Here is a 21,687-nt window from a genome sequence, read left to right as displayed (position 1 = left end):
GAGACACAAAAGTAACTGGATTGGAAAAGAAAAAGGTATTTATTGATGAATAACAGCATTCTAAACATTGTCACCTTGTATATACTCCCCCTCCCGATCTCCACAACGCTCCAGATGTACTGTATCTTCCATTGATTAGAACAGTGCTGGAAGTCTTCTTGCTTGAGGCTCTTCAACAGGCTTGCTGTTTCTATCTTCACTTCATCCATTGAAGAAAAATGTGTTCCCTTCAGGTCACTTTTGATTTTCGGGAACAAGTAAAAATCACAAGGAGCTAAATCTTTTACTTTACGGATAAAGCATTGTGCGTGGGTGCGTTGTCTTGTCTCGTCTCGCTGTTCGCTTTTTTCACCCAACATTGTCGTGGCGACTCATGTAGTGATTGTTGTACAAGTACTGACTGAGCTATTCACAGGATATGTGACCACCGAACCGGTCGGCGGTTTGAGAGGGCCATGTTGGTGGGGATATAGTTCTGTGATTCAAGTCCAGCCGACCTCCAGACGTTTTTCTAGGAAAGCCCCAAGCCCAGTCCGGTTATTTTTGTGTCTCACCTCGTATTGCAATCTTTTTAGTTAACCAATAAAAGGTGTAATTTTGCTTGACTTCTCACTACAAAATTATTGTTCTTCTTTAGGCTACTCCCGTTAGAGGTTGCCACAACGGATTATCTTCTTCCATATCTTTCTGTCCTCTTCATGTTGCTCTGTTACACCCATCACCTGCATGCCCTCTCTCATCACATCCATAAACCTTCTCTTAGGCCTTCCTCTTCCCTGGCAGCTCTATCCTTAGCACCCTTCTCCCAATATACCCCTCATCTCTTCTCTGCACATGTCCAAACCAGCACAATCTCGCCTCTCTGTCTTTGTCTCCCAACCGTCTAACCTGAGCTGACCCTCTAATGTCCTCATTTCTAATCCTGTCCATCCTTGTCACACCCAATGTAAATCTTAGCATCTTTAACTCTGCCTCCTGCTTTCTAATCAGTGCCACTGTCTCCAGCCCATATAACATAGCTGGTCTCACTACTGTCCTGTAGACCTTCCCTTTCACTCTTGCTGATACCCGTCTGTCACACCCTGCCTGCACTCTCTCCTTCACTTCTCTTCCACAGTCCCCATTACTCTGTACTGTTGATCCCAAGTATTTAAATTCCTCCACCTTCGCCAACTCTACTCCCTGCATCCTAACCATTCTACTGACCTCCCTCTCATTCACACATATGTATTCTGTCTTGGTGGTCCTACTGACCTTCACTCCTCTCCTCTCTAGAGCAGATCTCCACCTCTCTAGTGTCTCCTCAACCTGCTCCCTACTATTGCTACAGATCACAATGTCATCAGCAAACATCATAGTCCATGAGGACTCCTGTCTTATCTCGTTTGTCAACCTGTCCATCACCATTGCAAATAAGAAAGGGCTCAGAGCCGATCCCTGATGTAATCCCACCTCCGTCACTCCCACACCACCTCACCACAGTCACACTTCCCTTGTACATATCCTCTACAACTCTTACATACTTCTGCACCTCTCGAGGCACCCTGTCATATGCTTTCTCCTGGTCCATACAACTCCTTCTGGCCTTCTCTAAACTTCTCCATCAACACTCTTAGAGCAAACATCACATCTGTGGTGCTCTTTCTTGGCATGAAACCATCCTGCTGCTCACTAATCATCACCTCACTTCTTAACTGAGCTTCCACTACTCTTTCCCATAACGTCATGCTGTGGCTCATAAGTTTTATTCCCCTGTAGTTACTGCAGTCCTGCACATCCCACTTATTCTTAAATCCCAGCACCAGTACACTTTTCCACTCCTCAGGCATCCTCTCACTTTCCAAGAGTCCATTAAACAATCTGGTTAAAAACTCCACTGCCATATCTCTTAAACACCTCCATGCTTCCTCAGGTATGTCATCTGGACCAACGGCCTTTCCATTCTCCATCCTCTTCATAGCTGTCCTTACTTCCTCCTTGCTAATCCATTGCACTTCCTGACTCACTATCTTCACATCATCCAACCTTCTTTCTCTCTCGTTCTCTTCATTCATCAGCCTCTCACAGTACTCTTTCCATCTGCTCAACACACTCTCCTCTCTTGTGAGTACGTTTCCATCTTTATCCTTTATCACCCTAACCTGCTGCACATCTTTCCCAGCTTGGTCCCTCTGTCTATCCCATCGGTCCTTTTCTCCCTCTTTAGTGTCCAACCTCTCATTAAAACTCATCGTACGCCTTTTCTTTAGCCTTCGTCACCTCTCTCTTCACCTTGTGCCTTATCTCCTTGTACTCTTGTTTGCTTTCTGCATCTCTCTGACTATCCCACTTCTTCTTTGCCATCCTCTTCCTCTGTATACTCTCCTATTTTTCCTCATTCCACCCCCAGGTTTCCTTTTCCTCCTTCCTCTGTCCAGATGTCACACCAAGCACCCTTCTTGCTGTCACCCTTACTACATCTGCTGTAGTTTCCCAGCTATCTGGTGACTCTTCACTGCCACCCAGTGTCTGTCTCACCTTTTCCCTAAACTCAGCCTTGCAGTCTTTCTTTTTCATCTTCCACCATTTGATCCTTGGTTCTGCCCTCATCCTCCTCCTCTTCTTGATCTCCAACGTCATCCTACAGACCACCATCCTATGCTGCTTAACTACACTTACCCCTGCCACCACTTTGCAGTCTTCAATCTCCTTCAGATTGACTCTTCTGCATAGGATGTCATCTACCTGTGTGCATCTTCTTCCACTCTTGTACGTCACCCTATGTTCCTCCCTCTTCTTAAAATACGTATTCACCACAGCCATGTCCATCCTTTTGGCAAAATCCACTATCCTCTGACCTTCTTCATTCCTCTCCTTGACACCATACCTGCCCATCACCTCCTTGTCTCCTCTGTTCCCTTGACCAACATGTGAATTGAAATCCGCTCCAATCACCACTTTCTGTCCCTTGGGTACACTGTTCATCACTTCATCCAACTCACTATAAATCTTCTTTCTCACCCATTGCACACCCAACTTGCGGGGCATATGCACTAACAACATTCATCAATCAGTGGAGCTCCAATTTCCAGCTTCATAATTGGCATACTGTTCCTTCAGAATAACTTCTACCCCATTTCTCCTCCCGTCTACACCATGAAAGAACAATTTCAATCCACCTCCGATCCACCTGGCTTTACTCCCCTTCCATTTAGTCTCTTGCACGCACAATATATCAGCCTTCCTTCTCTCCATCATATCTGCTAACTCTCTCCCGTTACCAGTCATGCTGCCAACATTCAAAATTCTTACCTTCAGTTCCACTCTCTTTACCTTCCTCCTGCCTCCGGACACATCTCCCACCTCTTCTTCTCCTTTGGCCAACAGTAGCCCAATTTCCGCCAGCACCCTTTTGGCTAACAGTACTGGTGGCGGTCGTTGTTAACCCGGGGCTCGACCAATCCGGTATGGAAATTTGTATTGTTGTCCGCATATTGATTTGGCAAAATTTTACACCGGATGCCCTTCCTGACACAACCCTCCCCATTTATCCGGGCTTGGGACTGGCACAAAGAAACACACTGGTTTGTGCAACCCCTGTGGCTGGCTTAATGGGCAGCTCTACCACCCCGAGAAAATCAAATGTTTCATCTACAACTATCACAAAAGACTGCATGCCATCATTGATGCTAAAGGGGGTAATACACAGTATTAATAATTAAGGGTATGCAAACTTTTAAACAGGGACCCTCTCCTTATTTTCCTCATTACTAGGCTTTGTTGAATGGCTATTCTGTGATGCCTTATAGTTTAATTTGGATTCCATTAGAAGTAAATGAAATGTGTTTTACCTGATTAGTCATCTTTGCTTTAAAGTATGGTGCACATCTTACAAATTCTGCCAGAGTATGCAAACTTATGAGCACAGCTGTAAATAAACATTATAATGTACAATTATTATAATGCTAGATATTACAAACACACAGGAAAGTGAAACAATAGCAAAGCATCATAACAAAGCCGTGTTTCAAAAAACAAATGCACTTGTTTGCAGTTCTATAACTCGGTTCATTTGTCCTCCTTGGAAATGAAAATATACTGTGGCCACCAGAGGGCACTCCTGCTGTCCAAACGTAGCACAGACTGATGCAGGCCACAAGTTCAACACACACGCTTTTATTTTTCCTTGTGGGAAGCACGTTTCCCTCGTTTTCCCCTTCACAGCACAGTTTCAGAGAACAGTTCATGACACAAAATACACTTCTCCTCTTTCCTTCTCCGTCCGCCTCTACTCCTGGCAAGTGTCGTCCTCTTCCACCTAACTCTGGCTGTCTAAATGGAGTGAGGCGGCTCCTATTATGCAGCTCCTGGGAGTGTACCAGGTGACTCATCAGCGTTACCTGGAATCACTCCCAGGTGTGGTGGAAGACCAATGCAGTGCTCTGCAGCCCCCCACTCGCGGCCCCCACATAAACCAACAGGGCTGTACCAAACTCCAACCCCCAGTCTTCCCTGTGGGAATCCGTGGTTCCACAGCAGCCCAGGACGGCTGCCCTCTACCATCCTGGGGAAGGTAATGCCTTGTGGATACTCTCTCCCTTCTGGTCCTTCCTTCCAGCTGGGTAATGGCCATGAGCGCCCGTAACAACGCGCATATTTTAATCCAAAATGCAATAATAAATAACACACACAAGATAAAAAGTAAAAATGAACCGGAGTTTCCTTTTTGTTTTTTTTAATATTCCTTAGAGATTTAATGTTTTGATTATTGCATGAAATTTCTGATTTTAAAGCCCTGAAAAATTTTTTTTTTTTTTTATACTTCTGTGTTTGTATATTCATTTTTGCATAATTTTTTTTAATCTCAGGAACCAATGGATGTGGTTGAGTTATTTGGCCTGAAAGGCATTCAGCACACTCCTATCAGTATCAAGAACGCCCGAGTGTCTCAGGTGAGATTGGGTTATTTCAGCTTAACTTTGCCCTTTTACACACTTTGGGCTTTACTGTCTTTTGCTTATTCGTTATATATGGCATCTCCAAGGGCTTCACAAGAAGTGTAAGCTCAGTAGGTGAGATGTTCACTGCCTGTGTACAATTTAAATGAAGTGAACCATTGCCCAGTGGGGGCTGGGTGGTCTCGTGGCCTTAGAACCCCAGCAGATTTAGTTTTTTTTTTTTTGCCAGCCCTCTGGAGTTTCTTTTTATTATTTTTTCTGTCCTCCATAATTATTCAATAATAATTAATCAATTATTATTGCCTAATCTTATTTTTATATTTTTCTTTTTTCTTTTTTCATCTTGTAAAGCACTTTGAGCTACATCATTTGTATGAAAACGTGCAATATAAATAAATGCTGTTGTTTATAGGGTCCTTTATAGACTGGTAGCCTTTAAAAAAGTGTGCATCTTATGCGCTGCATCATATGTTCTACAAATGAACAAGCACAGCATTAATACCCATTTTTATACACCCACATATTTTTGTTTTGTCCCCACGGGGAAATTGTAATTTTACAGAATCTCGAGAGAGAAACAAATCTCTCTATTATAAAAGGAGATCCTGAGACAAGACTTTTTCAAGTCCCGCCCTCCTCTCAACCATATTGAACCATGCCCACAGTCCTCTCACCTCTCATTCGTGTGAATGCTTTTGACAGTCACGGTTCCTGCTCCCTCATCTCTTATGAATACGAAAATTTTAAAGTTTTCCTCGCTTTAAGTTCCCAATAAAAAAAATGCTTATTATGTCCAATTTATTAAATGCGTATCAATAGACTGTGTTGAAACGGTTGGTGGTGATAGTACAATAGATGAAAACATCAACTTGCAATATCCCGTAAAATATCTACAACCGTTAGCACCGTCTGGTCTTCCACCAGCCGAATTACTGTTGAAAGAAGGATGTATTGTAATGTTATTGCGTAATTTATGTCAAGAGTGATAGGCTGCGCAATTGGACAAGATTAGTTATATTGAAAATTGGTCAAACAATTCTGACATGTAAAATTTTAGCAGGCGACAAGAAAGGTAATGTAGTACATCTTCAGGGGATAACATTATACACCAAACGAGATCTTCATATGCCATTCCTATTAAAACGTTTTCAGTTTCCAGTTAGAATAGATTTTGGTATGACAATTAGTAGGGACAAACATTCGAATAAGTCAGTTTATTTATTAGAGAAAAACAAACTAAATTCACTCACGGGCATTTATACGTTGTGTTGTCACAATGAAAGTCCATACACGGAATCAAAATTCAATACGATATTGATGAAAATTTAATTCAAAAAATAAAATTGTTTTTACTGAAGTTTTACAGTAAAAGTGTAAGTTTAAAATGTATTTGTGTGTTAATTTCAAAGCCAAACAGAACAAAATTATATAATGGAACGAATACCTCTAAAACAACATAAAACATAATTTACTTTTATACATTGGTACCTTGGTATACGTCAGCTTTGGAATAAGTCCAACTTGGTATACGTCCTGTTTGGATGCGAAAACTTTTGCTTGGTATACGACCTTTTTTGGAATACAACGACTTTGACTTGGATACTAGTGAGCTCCTGCTGCTGCCACTAACAGGCTTGTAGGTGGTCAGACCGTCCAGATGTACTGTTGAAAGTATTAAAATTTGAATGCTGCAGGTCCAGCTTGTTGTGTCCACAAAAGGAGAATACCATTAGCAGTTTGTTCTGTCCAGACTTGCCGGGGTGAAATCACTGGCCTTCAGAATGACTCATCTTTACAGTACAGTATTGTCATTTAAGTATAAACTAGCAAAATACCTACGCTTCGCAGCGGAGAAGTAGTGTGTTAAAGAAGTAATGAAAAAGAAAAGGAAACATTTTGAAAATAAAGTAACATGATTGTCAATGTAATTGTTTTGTCACTATTGTGAGTGATGAGTGTTGCTGTCATATATATATATATATATATATATATACACACACATATACAGTCTTTGGGGTGCGAGCAACTGTTGCTGGGGGTGCCAGAATCCCTGAAGGAAGAAAAATGAAAAACATTATTTGTACAAAATCTTAATTTATTTATCCATTCCTAAATAATTAAATGGGCAGGCTATTTTGTATCAGTGCAATACGCTGTTTGTTAAAACGGATGACTCCGCTCTTACGTGCAAGTCTGCGTGGATATTATGAACTATCGTATCTGTTCAAGTTCTATTTAAATTTTAAATAGAAGGAATTTTATTTAGTCGACAGAATATTATTCGAATAAATCAACTCAAACCTTAAATAACTTATAATATTTTGCTCTCCATAAAAATATATCCTGTCTAAATTATACAAGTTAGAAATAAAGTAAAGCGTTAAAAGAACAAACATTCAAATTTCTTTACTCTTATGTAATTTTATATAAAAATAAACTTAAATTTTAAATATCCCAAAAGATTTTGCTCTCCATAAAAATATATCCTGTCAAAATTATACAAATTCAAATATGAACATGGTGCATAACAAAACCTGGAAATATAAATAAAATGTGTTCTTTTCAGCAATAACAAATCAAATCATTCAGTTGTCTTTGCTCTTATGTCATTTTATCAGAGCTGGACGCCTGGCATCTTTTTGGCAACAAGTTCGTTTCTGTTTGGTGTGAGGTTCTGTGTTGTGGAGATTCTCAGGATGGACTGCAGGTGCTCATCAGTGAGGTGACTCCTGTGTGCTGTTTTGTTAGTCTTCATCACTGAGAAGAGCTTCTCACACAGATATGTGCTACCAAACATGCACAAGGTTCGAGCCGCATGTAGACGGAGCTGGAGCATTTCTGCGGGAATGGAGTGAATAAACTGTGCGGGCCTGCAGTATCGTACTTTGCCTTCAGTGTGCCATTACACTGCAGCTCAATCACCTCCATCTGAATCTGCACAGGTGCAGTTTCCACATCGACGGCAAATGGGTTGCAAAACAACTCAAAATTCTTTTTTTGTTCTTCAAAGTCACCAAAGTGCGCGAACTCAGTGCGCAGTGCGCTCAGTTTATCAGCAAAGTGCGATTTGGGAACACCGAGTGCCGACTTGGTTCAACATTACTTGGCAACAGGGAAAGTGGGGCAAGTTGCACTGGTGCATTTGTGTCTCCCATAAAAGTAGCTTCACTTGAAATCACTTTGTGATTTTGCACGGTAAAACGTCTGCTGAAGTGTCAGATTCTTCTTTAACTCTTCTGCTTTCTGTATCTTGTGAATTGCATTCAGGTCTTTCAGGTTATCTTGATGTTTTGTCTCATAGTGCCGTCTTAGATTAAATTCTGTAATTACAGCCACATTAGCTCCACAAATGAGACACACGGGTTTACCGGCAATGTCAGTAAACATATACTCAGCCTCCCATCGGTTTTAAAGGCTCTATGTTCAGAATCACCTTTTCTCTTCGGCATCGTGTGGGCTAGCTTCACAATAACTTGCAGCATCATAAGCTAGACTTGATTAACACGGTAAGTATTTGGCAAGGCAGCTGAAGCGCTGCATTATGGGATCTGTAGTTTATTGTGTTACCAGCGCTTCATATCCCCGGCCATTAATAACAATAATATATAAAATGATCTCGGGCGGATATAATTACACTGGCGGATGTGGCCTGGGCCTTGAGTTTGACACATATGGACTAAATAGAACTTGAAAAGATATATTTTTCAAATCAGATCGAGTTGACACGCACTACAGTACATCGAGCCAGCGTGCTATTGTGGTTTTGCCTGCGTGCCTCAATAAGTTACCCTTCCCTCGCTCTTACTTTTTTACCGTTCATCTAATGAATACACTGACTATGGCTTTACCAAAACAATCATTGATCGCGAATAAAGTATCCATTATTCATAAAGGTGATCTGTCTTTCTGTGTCAACCGCATATTTTTTCATACGTCTCAAACCAAGGGGATGCGAGGCTAAAATGAATCGGGAAGCACGTGTACATACTTAGTGCATCCCCTCTCGAGAATCGAACCTCAGCGCTACAGGCGAAGGCTCTACTATTGCACCACGGCGTGTGGTTTGTGTATTTGAGCGTAGTAGTGTAATTCGGTTTTTGTTCAGCACTCTTTGGAACTGTTGCTTTTGTCTGCGCACTGCGCCAGTTCTCGTGAGCCGTTGAATATGGTTTTATATGTCACTCGCTCGCTTTAATTGTTTCGCTGCCTTCTTAATTATATAATGTATGTTTTCTTCAGCGGTTTTTGGAGCTCTTCCTGGTTTTCTACATACTGCGTGATTACGTGGGAGGCGTGATAATGTCACACGAAACTCCGCCCCCCACGGCTTTCAAGCTCAACTCCATTACAGTATATGCAGAAAAATAGCTTCCAGTTATGACCATTACGCGTAGAATTTCGAAATGAAACCTGCCCAACTTTTGTAAGGAAACTGTAAGGAATGAGCCTGCCAAATTTCAGCCTTCTACCTACACGGGACGTTGGAGAATTAGTGAGTGAGTGAGTCAGTCAGTCAGTCAGTCAGTGAGGGCTTTGCCTTTTATTAGTATAGATTGTCGCTGAATTTAAAACTAAACATCGACAGGATGATACAATCCCCTTCTAGGCAGTAAAGCAGAAAGATTCAGTCAGTATTTCAAAGCCTGGGTCACACTTATCTGTAATTACAGTGTGCTCTCTTCTTCTATTTCGCATTTACATAAATCACCAGACTTCCTCCTGCTTTTTCCACTCTGTCTGATTGTGTCTGGTAAAGTCCATCCAGCATTAAATAACATGTTAAGTAAGAGGTTTACGTGTTTTTGCTACAATAACAAAAATGAACTGAACTCACCATTAGATATGACAGTTTTTTCAATTTAAAAAGCGATCAAGCATTCCTCGTTATAGTCCTCTGTTCACCACAGGCTCATTCCTCCACAGTGTGCTTAGAAGCGCCTCTGGGGATCTTTTCGGTCTGCTGCTATCGTGCAATTCTCTGGATGTCTCGGACATAATAAATAATTCTGCTCGTTGAGTTCATTTTGCTGTGTTTTTTGTACACTGTATTAATACCCGAGGGGAGAATGACTTTTTGTGTGACCTTTGCTGGTCAGAGCACAGGGTCAGCCATTGTACAGCACCCACGGAGCAATTTTAAAGTAAAGGGTCTTGCTCATGGGCCTAACAGAGTAAGAGGATCCTTCTGGCAGTAACGGGATTTGAACCAGTTACTACACAATATTGATTGATTTGATTGATTTAACAGTATTTGTCTGGTGATTCTGTATCCTTGATGTTTGCACTTGTGCTGCTATATTCTAAATTTCCCCCTTGGGATTAATAAAGTTTATCTAATCAAAAATGGAGGTCAACCTGTTTTGGATCCTGTCTTTTCTTTGATCCGGATCTTCAATTAATTAAATTTGAATTCATTTTTGATGCTCATGAATATAAACTCAGCAAAAAAAGAAACGTTCCTTTTTCAGGACTGTGAATTTCAACAATAATATTTTAAAAATCCAAATAACTTTACAGATCTTCTTTGTAAAGGGTTTAAACAATGTTTTCCATGCATGTTCAATTAACCAAAATCGATTAATTAACATGCACCTGTGGAATGGTCGTTAAGACCTTAACAGCTTACAGAAAGTAGGCATTTAAGGTCACAGTTCTAAAAACGCAGGACACTAAAGAGACTTGTCTACCGACTGTGAAAAACACCCAAAGAAAGATGCCCAGGGTCCCTGCTCATCTGCGTGAACGTGCATTAGGCATGCTGCAGGGAGGCATGAGGACTGCTGATGTGGCTAGGGCAATAAATTGCCATGTCCGCACTGTGAGACGCCTAAGACAGCGCTACAGGGAGACAGGAAGGACAGCTGATCATCCTCGCAGTGGAAGACCACGTGTAACAACACCTGCACAGGATCGGTACATCCGAATATCACACCTGGGTGACAGGTACAGGATGGCCACAACAACTGCCCGAGTCACACCAGGAACACACAATCCCTCCATCAGTGCTCAGACTGTCCGCAATAGGCTGAGAGAGGCTGGACTGAGGGCTTGTAGGCCTGTTGTAAGGCAGGTCCTTACCAGACATCACCAGCAACAACGCCGCCTATGAGCACAAACCCACCTTCGCTGGACCAGACAGGAGTGGCAAAAAGTGCTCTTTCTGCATGACAGCAATGTCAGTGTTCTGCCATGGCCAGCGAAGAGCCCGGATCTCAATCCCATTGAGCACGTCTGGGACCTGTTGGATCGCAGGGTGAGGGCTAGGGCCATTCCCCCCAGAAATGTCCAGGAACTTGCAGGTGCCTTGGTGGAAGAGTGGGGTAACATCTCACAGCAAGAACTGACAAATCTGGTCCAGTCCATGAGGAGGAGATGCACTGCAGTACTTCAAGCAGCTGGTGGCCACACCAGATACTGACTGGTACTTTTGATTTTGAGCCTCCCTTCATTCAGGGACACATTGTGAAACATTTTTAGTTTATGTCTTATGGTGTTGACTCTTTTAGTGTTCATACAAATATTTACACATTAAGTTTACTGAAAGTAAAAACAGTTGAAAGTCAGAGGACGTTTCTTTTTTTGCTGAGTTTATGTTTAGCTGACTAAAGTGAAGTGAAAGTTTGATTTAACACCTAATGGAGAGTGGTTTCTGTCATTTAAATATTATTTAGTTATTCAGTGAATGAGAAAGTGATCAGTACTGAATGTATCTGTAGGAAAAAGAGAGATTATTTTAAATGGTGTTTACTGGTAGATGAAAGAATTGGAACCAATACATTTGAGTTATTGAGGTGAAGATGCCAACAAGAAGATAATTAAGGATCCGGGGCTGGGCCCTTATAAGGAATGCAGTGCAAGTTTAAAGGTAATGAAGGCTGGGTGTTACAAATGAAAGGTCTGTGCCTGCCACACCCACCACACGACGAACCACCCAGATTGGGACCCAAGTGCAGCCGTGCATCAGGTGACACCTTAGCACCACAGAAAGGTGATTATAACTTTAAAAAAACGCATTGACTAGAACAAAGTTGATATGTTAAGGAGAATTTGAACCTGCAACCATTTTTTTTTCTTTTGCTCTTGTATTAGTGGTTCATTGTGCGTAAAAATTCAAGCAGAGTCAAGTTTATTGTCTTGTGTATGCAGTGTAATTCATACTTGCACAGATCCTTAGGCAGTTGACAAAAAAAAGATAATCTATACTAATAAAAGGCAAAGCCCTCACTCACTAATTCTCCTCACTAATTCTCCAACTTCCCTGTAGGTAGAAGGCTGAAATTTGGCAGGCTCATTCCTTACCGCTTACTTACAAAAGTTAAGCAGGTTTCATTTCGAAATTCTACACGTAATGGTCATAATGGTCGATAACGGTCGACAATGTCCGCCATGTTGAACTTTCTTATTTATGGCCCCATCTTCACGAAATTTGGTAGGCGGCTTCCCTGCGCTAACCAAAACCGATGTACGTACTTATTTCAGTGGTGTGATGCCACTGTCGGCTGCCATATTGAACTTTCCAATGTCACTAATTCTCCAACTTCCCGTGTAGGTAGAAGGCTGAAATTTGGTACTTATTTCGGTGGTATGATGCCGCTGTCGGCCGCCATATCGAACATTTCAACAGTCTTTGTTACTTATGGGCCCATCTTCAAGAAATTTGGTACGCTGGTTCCCAACGCTAACAGAATCCGATTTATGTACATATATACGTCCATAGCTTGCAGCTCGGTCACCGTGTGAGGCGGCGTTGGGTCCCCCATTCGTCGCTCCAGTCTCTACAGTCTCTACATTCCCTTCCTTGCTTCGCCACAGGATTCATGTCTCCCTGCTAATAACTACAGCCTTTTTATTTAATCCATGGCTTCTCCGCTGTTTTATTGTTTGTTTATTACGATTATAGTTATTGTTTAGGTATTTTACACTTACTTTACATTGTTCAGGTACCCATTTCCTTTATCATTCCAACCGTACCCCCATTAACATGTCTATCGAGGTGATCACCATCGATCAAAAGAACTGTCACTTACCAAGTGGTTTCCATGCCCGGAGATGGCACCTGCCTTTTCCATTCTCTGTGTTACATATTGCATGGCCATATCAGGCTCACTCTTGATATCCGGAGGAACATTGTGTCTTATGTACAGAGTGACTGCGACAGGTTCAAGGTGTGGACTGATGACGGTACAGGAGATAATTAGACTACACAGGAGCACTAGAAGAGTGAAATGCTTAAGCCCTTCACGTATGGTTCTGCATGTGAGTTGATGGCTGCCGCTGAATTGTTTGGTTGTCGCTTTCAAGTGTACCGAAATGGCCAAATATTTTACACCTTTGGACAACCGCCAATGCCTCTTAAACATCTTAGACTCACAGGTGACGATTTCAGTAGTGGACACTTTGATGTTTATGAATGTTTAAACTCTCAATAGTTGGATGTGAAGTTATCGATGAAACTGGTTGTGTGCTTACAACGCTTGACAGGTGCCAAATGTCACTTCAACACATGTCCTGGAAATACTGTCGTAATTGAAACAAACCATGAAACTCAAACCGATTATGACAGCAGCAATCCAAGCTGTGAGAAAACAGTAAAAAGGAGGCAGGTCAGACGTTGTGGTACATTTTCTAATGCAGCTAGACGGAAGCAACTTTGTGACGCTTCCGCCAAATACTCGCAGAAAAATCCACCGGTTAATAGACACGCTGTCACTAGAGTTTCTCCACACTCTGAATCCTCCTGGCACTCCTGAGCATAATCTAATTTTGAAGGTTGGGGCACCAATAATAATTACAGCCACCGAAACTTTGTAACGGCATGAGACTCCAGGTCACGTTTCTGCAAAAGAACCTAATTGAGGCAACTATTTTTACTAGCAGTGGCTCAGGGGAGAGAGGTTTTATTCCTCGCTACCCCGTTATACCCTCTGATCTCCCATTTCAATTCAGATGCCTCCAATTTCCAGTAAGGCTCTGCTTCGCAATGACAAGTAATAAGTCTCAGGGACAGACCCTACAAAAGGTTGCCATTGATTTGAGGCAAGATTGCTTTTCACATGGCCAACTATATGTTGCATGCTCAAGAGTAAGCTCAGCGCACAGCTTGGTCATATTACAACCAGAGGGCCGAACTGACAACGTGGCATACAAAGAGATCCTTAAGAAATAATTATTGGTATATTCAGTTTAAAAAGGTTTACTTTTCCTCTTAATAAAAATTTAAAAGCACTATTTCACGTATTTTGCCTGTTAATAATATTTGTTCTCATGGTTGACTATCCCTTAAACATATGGGTGCCAATTGCACTGTACTGCTTGTCGGAAGGAAGGATTGAGAAAATCAACTGTGCAGGATGGGCGAGCTTTTTAAGAATCCTGTTTGTCTTTTCTACAGCCGTGAGTGTTGTACATATCAGGCAAAGAAGCCAGTTGGGAGCTGGTCATATTCTGTGCCAACTTCACCACCCTCTGCAATGAGTCAAGCAGGTTCTAGTACCAGGATGTAATGCCACCAGTGATAATGGAAACCACTGTGTACCTGTAGAAGTTCTTCAGAATAGAGGGGAGAAACGTGAGCTGTCAGATTCCTGAGGAAGTAAAAGCACTCTTGAGCTTTCCTAACATATGTCGTGCCCGTTTCAGCTTGTCATTTACAGTCACTCTTAGAAATTCAAAGCTGCCCTCCTTCCAACAACACCTTGAATTTCATTGAATTCTCGTTGTCCCAGTTCCCATCAGCAGGCCCGCACCTAGGAAATTCTGGGCCCCAGGCAGCTGACAGAGTTCGGGCTCCTTTTGTGTTTTAAATATGTGCGCATATTTTAAAACGCCACTTAAAGGGTGGGCCCCTATCTAGCTTGGGCCACTGACAAGTGCCATGGTTGTCCCCCAAGAAGAGGCCCTGCCATCAGTGAATCACCTTTTCAGCTCAGACCAGGAATGCAGTGCCATTATGGGGCAAGAAGGGGGGCGCTGTTGCTAACAGTCTTGTCTCTTCCCTCCACATCTCCAAGAAAACGCCCCTTGAGGGCAACTAAACCCCACCCTCAAAACTCCCAAGATGTCCCGCCCCCTCCCAACCAAACCATATAAAGGTGGCCGTTCCCTGAAGGAACTGTCTGAAGTCTTGAACCGAGCCTGCTATAGGTCGGAGCTCCTCATACAAACCGTTTGCATAAAGCCATCTCAGGCTAAAGCTCTTTGGTTTTGTTGCTTACACCATCAAGTGCCTGTTTATTTAGTTGCAGCATTATTTTTTTTGTTGCTCACAATTAAATGGGGATACTGGGTTGGCACCACAACTACTCTTTGGACTCTAACTATCACTCATGTTACACACTTGGTAGATACAAACATTCATACTGGGCCTTGTTCAAGGCATTTACTTATTTGGAATATTTTTGAGGTCCAATGACTTATTCCACCCTAGTTATAAAGTATTTTATTTACTAATCGCCAAAATTAGATAGATAGATAGATAGATAGATAGATAGATACTTTATTAATCCCAAGGGGAAATTCACATAATCCAGCAGCAGTATACTGATACAAAGAAACAATATTAAATTAAATAGTAATAAAATGAAAAAATTAAAATAAAATTAATGTTAGCATTTACTCCCCCGGGTGGAATTTAAGAGTCGCATAGTGTGGGGGAGGAACGATCTCCTCAGTCTGTCAGTGGAGCAGGACGGTGACAAAAGTCTGTCACTGAAGCTACTCCTCTGCCTGGAGATGACACTGTTAAGTGGATTTTTATAGAAATTTCAATGTGCACTTATTTTTTTTTTTTTTCTTTAATCCACAGCACTACAAAGCCAGTTTGACAGCAACTTTCAATCTGTACCCTGTGAGTATTTTTCTTCCAACTTTTTGTGACATTTGTAATAGATAGGACACTTTAACTGTGTGTTAGTGATCAGCACATGCAGAAAAGGACTTTTTACTACTTCACACCTAATTTTATAATCAAATTTGCATTGTGCTTAAAAGATTTGATCCCGTTCTGGTGTTTTATGTTAAATTGAGCTGCACTATATGTTAATCTTTTAAGATCAATGTGTTGTATATAAAATAAATAACATGAAACAATTATGCATAATATAGATGAGTTAATCTAGTTACATTTTTTGTTTGGTTAAATGCAAGTACAAACCGGATTCCAAAAAAGTTGGGACACTAAACAAATTGTGAATAAAAACTGAATGCAATGATGTGGAGATGGCAAATGTCAATATTTTATTTGTAATAGAACATAGATGACAGATCAAACGTTTAATCCGAGTAAATGTATCATTTTAAAGGAAAAATATGTTGATTCAAAATTTCACGGTGTCAACAAATCCCAAAAAAGTTGGGACAAGTAGCAATAAGAGGCTGGAAAAAGTAGATTTGAGCAAAATTTAGAGCTGGAAGACCAATAAACACTAATTAGGTCAATTGGCAACATGATTGGGTATAAAAAGAGCTTCTCAGAGTGGCAGTGTCTCTCAGAAGCCAAGATGGGTAGAGGATCACCAATTCCCACAATGTTGCGCAGAAAGATAGTGGAGCAATATCAGAAAGGTGTTACCCAGTGAAAAATTGCAAAGACTTTACATCTGTCATCATCAACTGTGCATAACATCATCTGAAGATTCAGAGAATCTGGAACAATCTCTGTGCGTAAGGGTAAAGGCCGTAAAACCATACTGGATGGCCGTGATCTCCGGGCCCTTAAACGACACTGCACCACAAACAGGAATGCTACTGTAAAGGAAATCACAGAATGGGCTCAGGAATACTTCCAGAAACCATTGTCAGTTAACACAATCCACCGTGCCATCCGCCGTTGCCAGCTGAAACTCTACAGTGCAAAGAAGAAGCCATTTCTAAGCAAGATCCACAAGCTCAGGCGTTGTCACTGGGCCAGGGATCATTTAAAATGGAGTGTGGCAAAATGGAAGACTGTTCTGTGGTCAGGCGAGTCACGATTCAAGTTCTTTTGGAAATCTGGGATGCCATATCATCTGGACCAAAGAGGACAAGGACAACCCAAGTTGTTATCAACGCTCAGTTCAGAAGCCTGCATCTCTGATGGTATGGGGTTGTGTGGTGTTATGGGTCCACAGCTCGTGGAGAAAAGGCCATTGATTTTTAAATAAATAATCATTGTGCTCGCGGCTTAGCGAGGGACGTTAGGCCATAGTGGGCGTGGGGCGATCCGTAGGGTGTGGGCGTTTCTCACCTAGTGCACAGGTGAGGAACTGCCCACATTCATGATTGTCCCGCGGCTAATGCTGCAGCTGCTGTGGCCCTCGTAATTTTAAAAAGAAGCGAGTCGGTTTTAGAAGAAAAGAAAAAGCGTTGGGAGGAGAAAGAAGCGTTGGGAAGAAAAAAAGCGTTAGGGAAGAGAAAGCGATCAGAGAGAAAGGAAAGGAGAGGGCGGAGGTTACAGGGGCGTGGAAGCAAGCGGTGCAGGAGAGAGCGGACACGCGGCGTGTGGTGAGCAGCGATCGGCTCGTGGGCAGCTGCGAGGAAGCTGGGTGTTAGGCCGACACCCGTGTTTGTGTAGATGTCGCTCCGCTGGCGAGCAGGTAGCGGGAGTGACCAAGGTGAAAGCGACGAGCCGCAGAAGGCCGCAGAAAGGCAGCGGAAGTCGGGAGGCTTGGAGTGGCAGTCCTTGGTGTGGCGTCCTGGAGACCAAGGAGTCCAAGTCTCGAGGCTGGGATGAGAGCCAAACCGAAGCCAGGGATCGGGAGGTCTCCAGTCTTGCGTGTGTTTGAGGAGGGAAGCTGGAGAGGCGTCTTGCCTGCTGCTTGGCCCATACGGGATAAGCAGGTGAGGCGCATACAGAAAAGCACCGGATTTGTTTTTGTTTTAAAGACTGCTTCCAGGAGAAGATTTTAACCTTCGTTTTTAAAGGATTGTTGTGTTTATTTATTGGTTTTACCCACGTTCTTTTACGGATTATTTATTTAATGAATTTGAAGAACTGCACTATTTATGAACACTTGTTTTGTTGGTTTTTAATAAAAGCACTTTTGCACTTTCTACCTTCCCCTTGCTCAGTAATTTGCCTCCATTGACTAGCTCATTCGGCAACATTATCGACGGTGTTGGGTTCAAGTGCTTCCAACATCAAAGGGAGTGTGGAGCCAGAACCCACATCGTCACAGGTTGCATGAGTGCGTGTGGCATGGGCAGCTTGCATGTCTGGAAAGGCACCATCAATGCAGAAGAATATATTCAGGTTCTAGAACAACATATGCTCCCATCCAGATGCCATCTCTTTCAGGGAAGACCCTGCATTTTTCAACAAGATAATGCCAGACCACATTCTGCATCAATCACAACATCATGGCTGCGTAGGAGAAGGATCCGGGTACTGAAATGGCCAGTCTGCAGTCCAGATCTTTCACCTATAGAGAACATTTGACGCATCAGAAAGAGGAAGGTGCGACAAAGAAGGCCCAAGACGATTGAACAGTTAGAGGCCTGTATTAGACAAGAATGGGAGAGCATTCCTATTTCTAAACTTGAGAAACTGGTCTCCTCGGTCCCCAGACGTCTGTTGAGTGTTGTAAGAAGAAGGGGAGATGCCACGCAGTGGTGAAAATGGCCTTGTCCCAACTTTTTTGGGATTTGTTGACACCATGAAATTCTGAATCAACATATTTTTCCCTTAAAATGATACATTTTCTCAGTTTAGACTTTTGTTCCGTGATTTATGTTCTATTCTGAATAAAATATTAGAAGTTGGCACCTCCACATCATTGCATTCAGTTTTTATTCACGATTTGTATAGTGTCCCAACTTTTTTGGAATCCGGTTGATCAAATGTAATCTTTGTCTTGCGGTTTACTCCTCAAATACTCCTCCGAATTTGGCGGAGTGGTGGCTCTGAGGCTAAGGATCTGCTCTGGTATCCAGAAGGATGCCAGCTCGAATCTCCGTCACTGCCGAAAGAGATCCTACTCTGCTGGGCCCTTGAGCAAGGCCCTTAACCTTCAATTTCTCCAGGGGCGCTTTACAATGGCTAACCCTACACTTTGACCCCAAGGGGTATGCGAAAACTAACAAATTCCTAATACAAGAAATTGTATATGGCAAAATAAACAAAACAAAAATAACTCCCGATTTTTTGTATTTAGTATTTGTTGCCTTTCTATTAGTTTGAAAAATTCTGTCCATGTCTTCTGATCTTTCTCAGTTGTTTTTGTTCGACCCATTGAATTGTCATCCTCCCCATGCTTCTTGTCCTGTATACCATTCTCTCTGTGTGCAAATCCTAGACAGGCAGCTGAGAGCAGCAATCATACCTTGGTCAAAATGACTTGGATCACAAGGCCTGGCCATTCTGATATTTACTAGAACAACAATTACACCCTTTGACGAGGTCTGCATAGTTTATAGACTGAGCTACAGCCTCACAATTTGCTGTTTTCAGGAATAAAACTGTACATTACAAGCAGATGGCTTTATTAAAGTGGCAAGCTAGTGTGTGTGTGTGTATGTGTGAGTATATATGTGAGTTATATATTGAATTTCCGTATTTAAATTGTGCTTATTTTTCCCTTATTAGGATGCAAAGTATGCAATAGTCTTGGAGGAAGACTTGGACTTGTCGGTGGATTTCTTCAGGTAAACTGAACTGAGTCATGTTTTGATGCTATTCATTGTCTTCATGCCACTTATATCACAGAAGACTTACTTCTGTTTAAGGTTGCTGATTTGAGTGCTGCCTTTTATTTTTAAAGCCCTTGTTACTTACAGTGATCATGACAGCTTTTACCAAATGATTTATGAAAATATGCTGGAAGATTAGTTAGTGCATTGACAGTACCTGAGCAGATAAAGGAGGTATAGGAAAGTGAATAGGGGTATACATTACTTAGATAAGACGTGTATGTTAAAGGTATACCCCACACAATAATACAGTGGGGGAAATAAGTATTTGATCCCCTGCTGAATTTGTACGTTTGCTCACTTACAAAGAAATGAACAGTCTGTCTAATTTTTATGGTAGTTTCATTTTAATGGAGAGATACAAATATTAACCAAAAATCTAGAAAAAAAACTACCTCAAAGTTATAAATTGATTTGCATGTCATTGAGTGAAATATGGATTTGATCTCTTACAACCCAGCCAGAATTCTGTCTCCCACGGATTGGCTGTGTGCCCAGGTGGCATACAAATTACAATCAATCAGTCAATTCCAGATACTTCTTAACTTATGTGTATAAAGAACACTTGTCCATAGAATCGGTTTCTTCCATTCCAACCTCTCCACCACCATGGGCAAGAGCAAAGAGCTGTCAAAGGACGTCAGTGACAAGATCTATTCAAGGCTGGAATAGGCTACAAGGCCATCAGCAAGAAGCTTGGTGAGAAGGTGACAACTGTTGGTGCGATTATTCAGCAATGGAAGAAATAGAAAATGACCATCAGTCATCTTCCGTCTGGAGCTCCATACAAGATCTTGCATCATGAGAAAGTTGAGGGATCAGCCCAAAACTACAAGGGAGGAGCTTGTTAATGATCTGAAGGCAGTTGGGACCACAGTCACCAGGAGCACCATTATTGGTAACACACTATGTCGTAATGGATTAATAATAATAATTCTTTGCATTTATATAGTGCTGTTCTCACTACTCAAAGTGCTCGGCAATTGTAGGTGAAGGGCCTTGCTGAAAGGGCCCATCAGAGCAGAGTCCCTTTTGGCATTTACGGGATTGAACCGGCAACCTTCCGATTCCCTAGCCTCAGAGCCACCACTCCGCCCATCTTGCAGCTCCCTACTCAAGAAGGCACATGTGCAGGCCTGTCTTAAGTTTGCCAGTGATTATCCGGGCCTGTACATGTGCCGCCTTGAGCAAGGGGACCTTGCAGGCGCTGTAAGATTTCAATCCATTTTGGTTGATGGTCATGTTATATTTCTTCCATTTCCGAATAATCACACCAACAGTTGTTGTCACCTTCTAATCAAACTTCTTGCTGATGGTCTTGTAGCCCATTCTGACCTTGTCCCCGACATCATGTGACAGCTCTTTGGTGTTGTCCGCTGTGGTGCAGAGGTTGAAATGGAAGAAATTGATTCTGTGGACAGTTGTGCTTTATACACATCACAAGTTGAGATCGGTAGTATCTGGAATTGATTGATTGATTGATTGTAATATGTGTGCTCAGCCAATCTGTGGGAGCCAGAATTCCGGCTGGGCTGTAGGGGATCAAATCCTTATTTCACTCAATGACATGCAAATCAATTTATAACTTTTATATAATGTTATATAATATTCTGTCTCTCTCCATTAAAATGAAACTACCATAAAAATTAGAGACTGTTAATTTTTGTAAGTGAGCAAACTTACAAATTTAGCAGGGGATCAAATACAGTGATACCTTGGTATACGTCCACTTTGGAATAAGTCCAACTTGGTAAATATCCTGTTTGGACACGAAAAATTTTGCTTGGTATACAACCTTTGTTTGGAATACGACTCGCCTGATAGAACACCGCGCGCTACCCTTTTTTACCTCTCTCGAGACAAAGCCACGACTGCCCACGAGCGTCACTACGCCAGTTGCTAGCATTCAGTGAACAACCCGTGCTATAACTCTGTGTGAACTTTTACATGATTTTGTGTTTTTTCGCATAAATTTTAATTGATTGTTGAAAAGTATGAAGGTGGCATGCGTATACGGGACATAGCTGCTGCATAGCTTATGCCGAGAAAGACAGTATCTACGGTGAAAAACAAAGATGTTATTAAA

The 21,687-nt window shown here is 42.0% G+C and overlaps 1 protein-coding gene across 2 annotated transcripts in view; it reads left to right on the top strand.

Moving 5' to 3' along the window:
• pomgnt1 (protein O-linked mannose N-acetylglucosaminyltransferase 1 (beta 1,2-)) overlaps nt 1-21,687 on the top strand; it is a 123,789-nt gene that overhangs the window by 54,697 nt on the left and 47,405 nt on the right. For both annotated transcript variants that reach the window (XM_039734806.1, XM_039734807.1), the window contains 3 exons: nt 4,848-4,931; nt 15,742-15,783; nt 19,498-19,556. In XM_039734806.1, coding sequence (XP_039590740.1) covers nt 4,848-4,931; nt 15,742-15,783; nt 19,498-19,556 — 185 coding nt within the window. The remainder of the gene's footprint in view (nt 1-4,847; nt 4,932-15,741; nt 15,784-19,497; nt 19,557-21,687) is intronic.

This window comes from Polypterus senegalus, chromosome 14 (genome assembly GCF_016835505.1).
Source record: "Polypterus senegalus isolate Bchr_013 chromosome 14, ASM1683550v1, whole genome shotgun sequence".
NCBI lineage: Eukaryota > Metazoa > Chordata > Cladistia > Polypteriformes > Polypteridae > Polypterus > Polypterus senegalus.
Note: the sequence above shows the minus strand (reverse complement) of the source record. Positions and strands in the feature narration are given on the sequence as shown.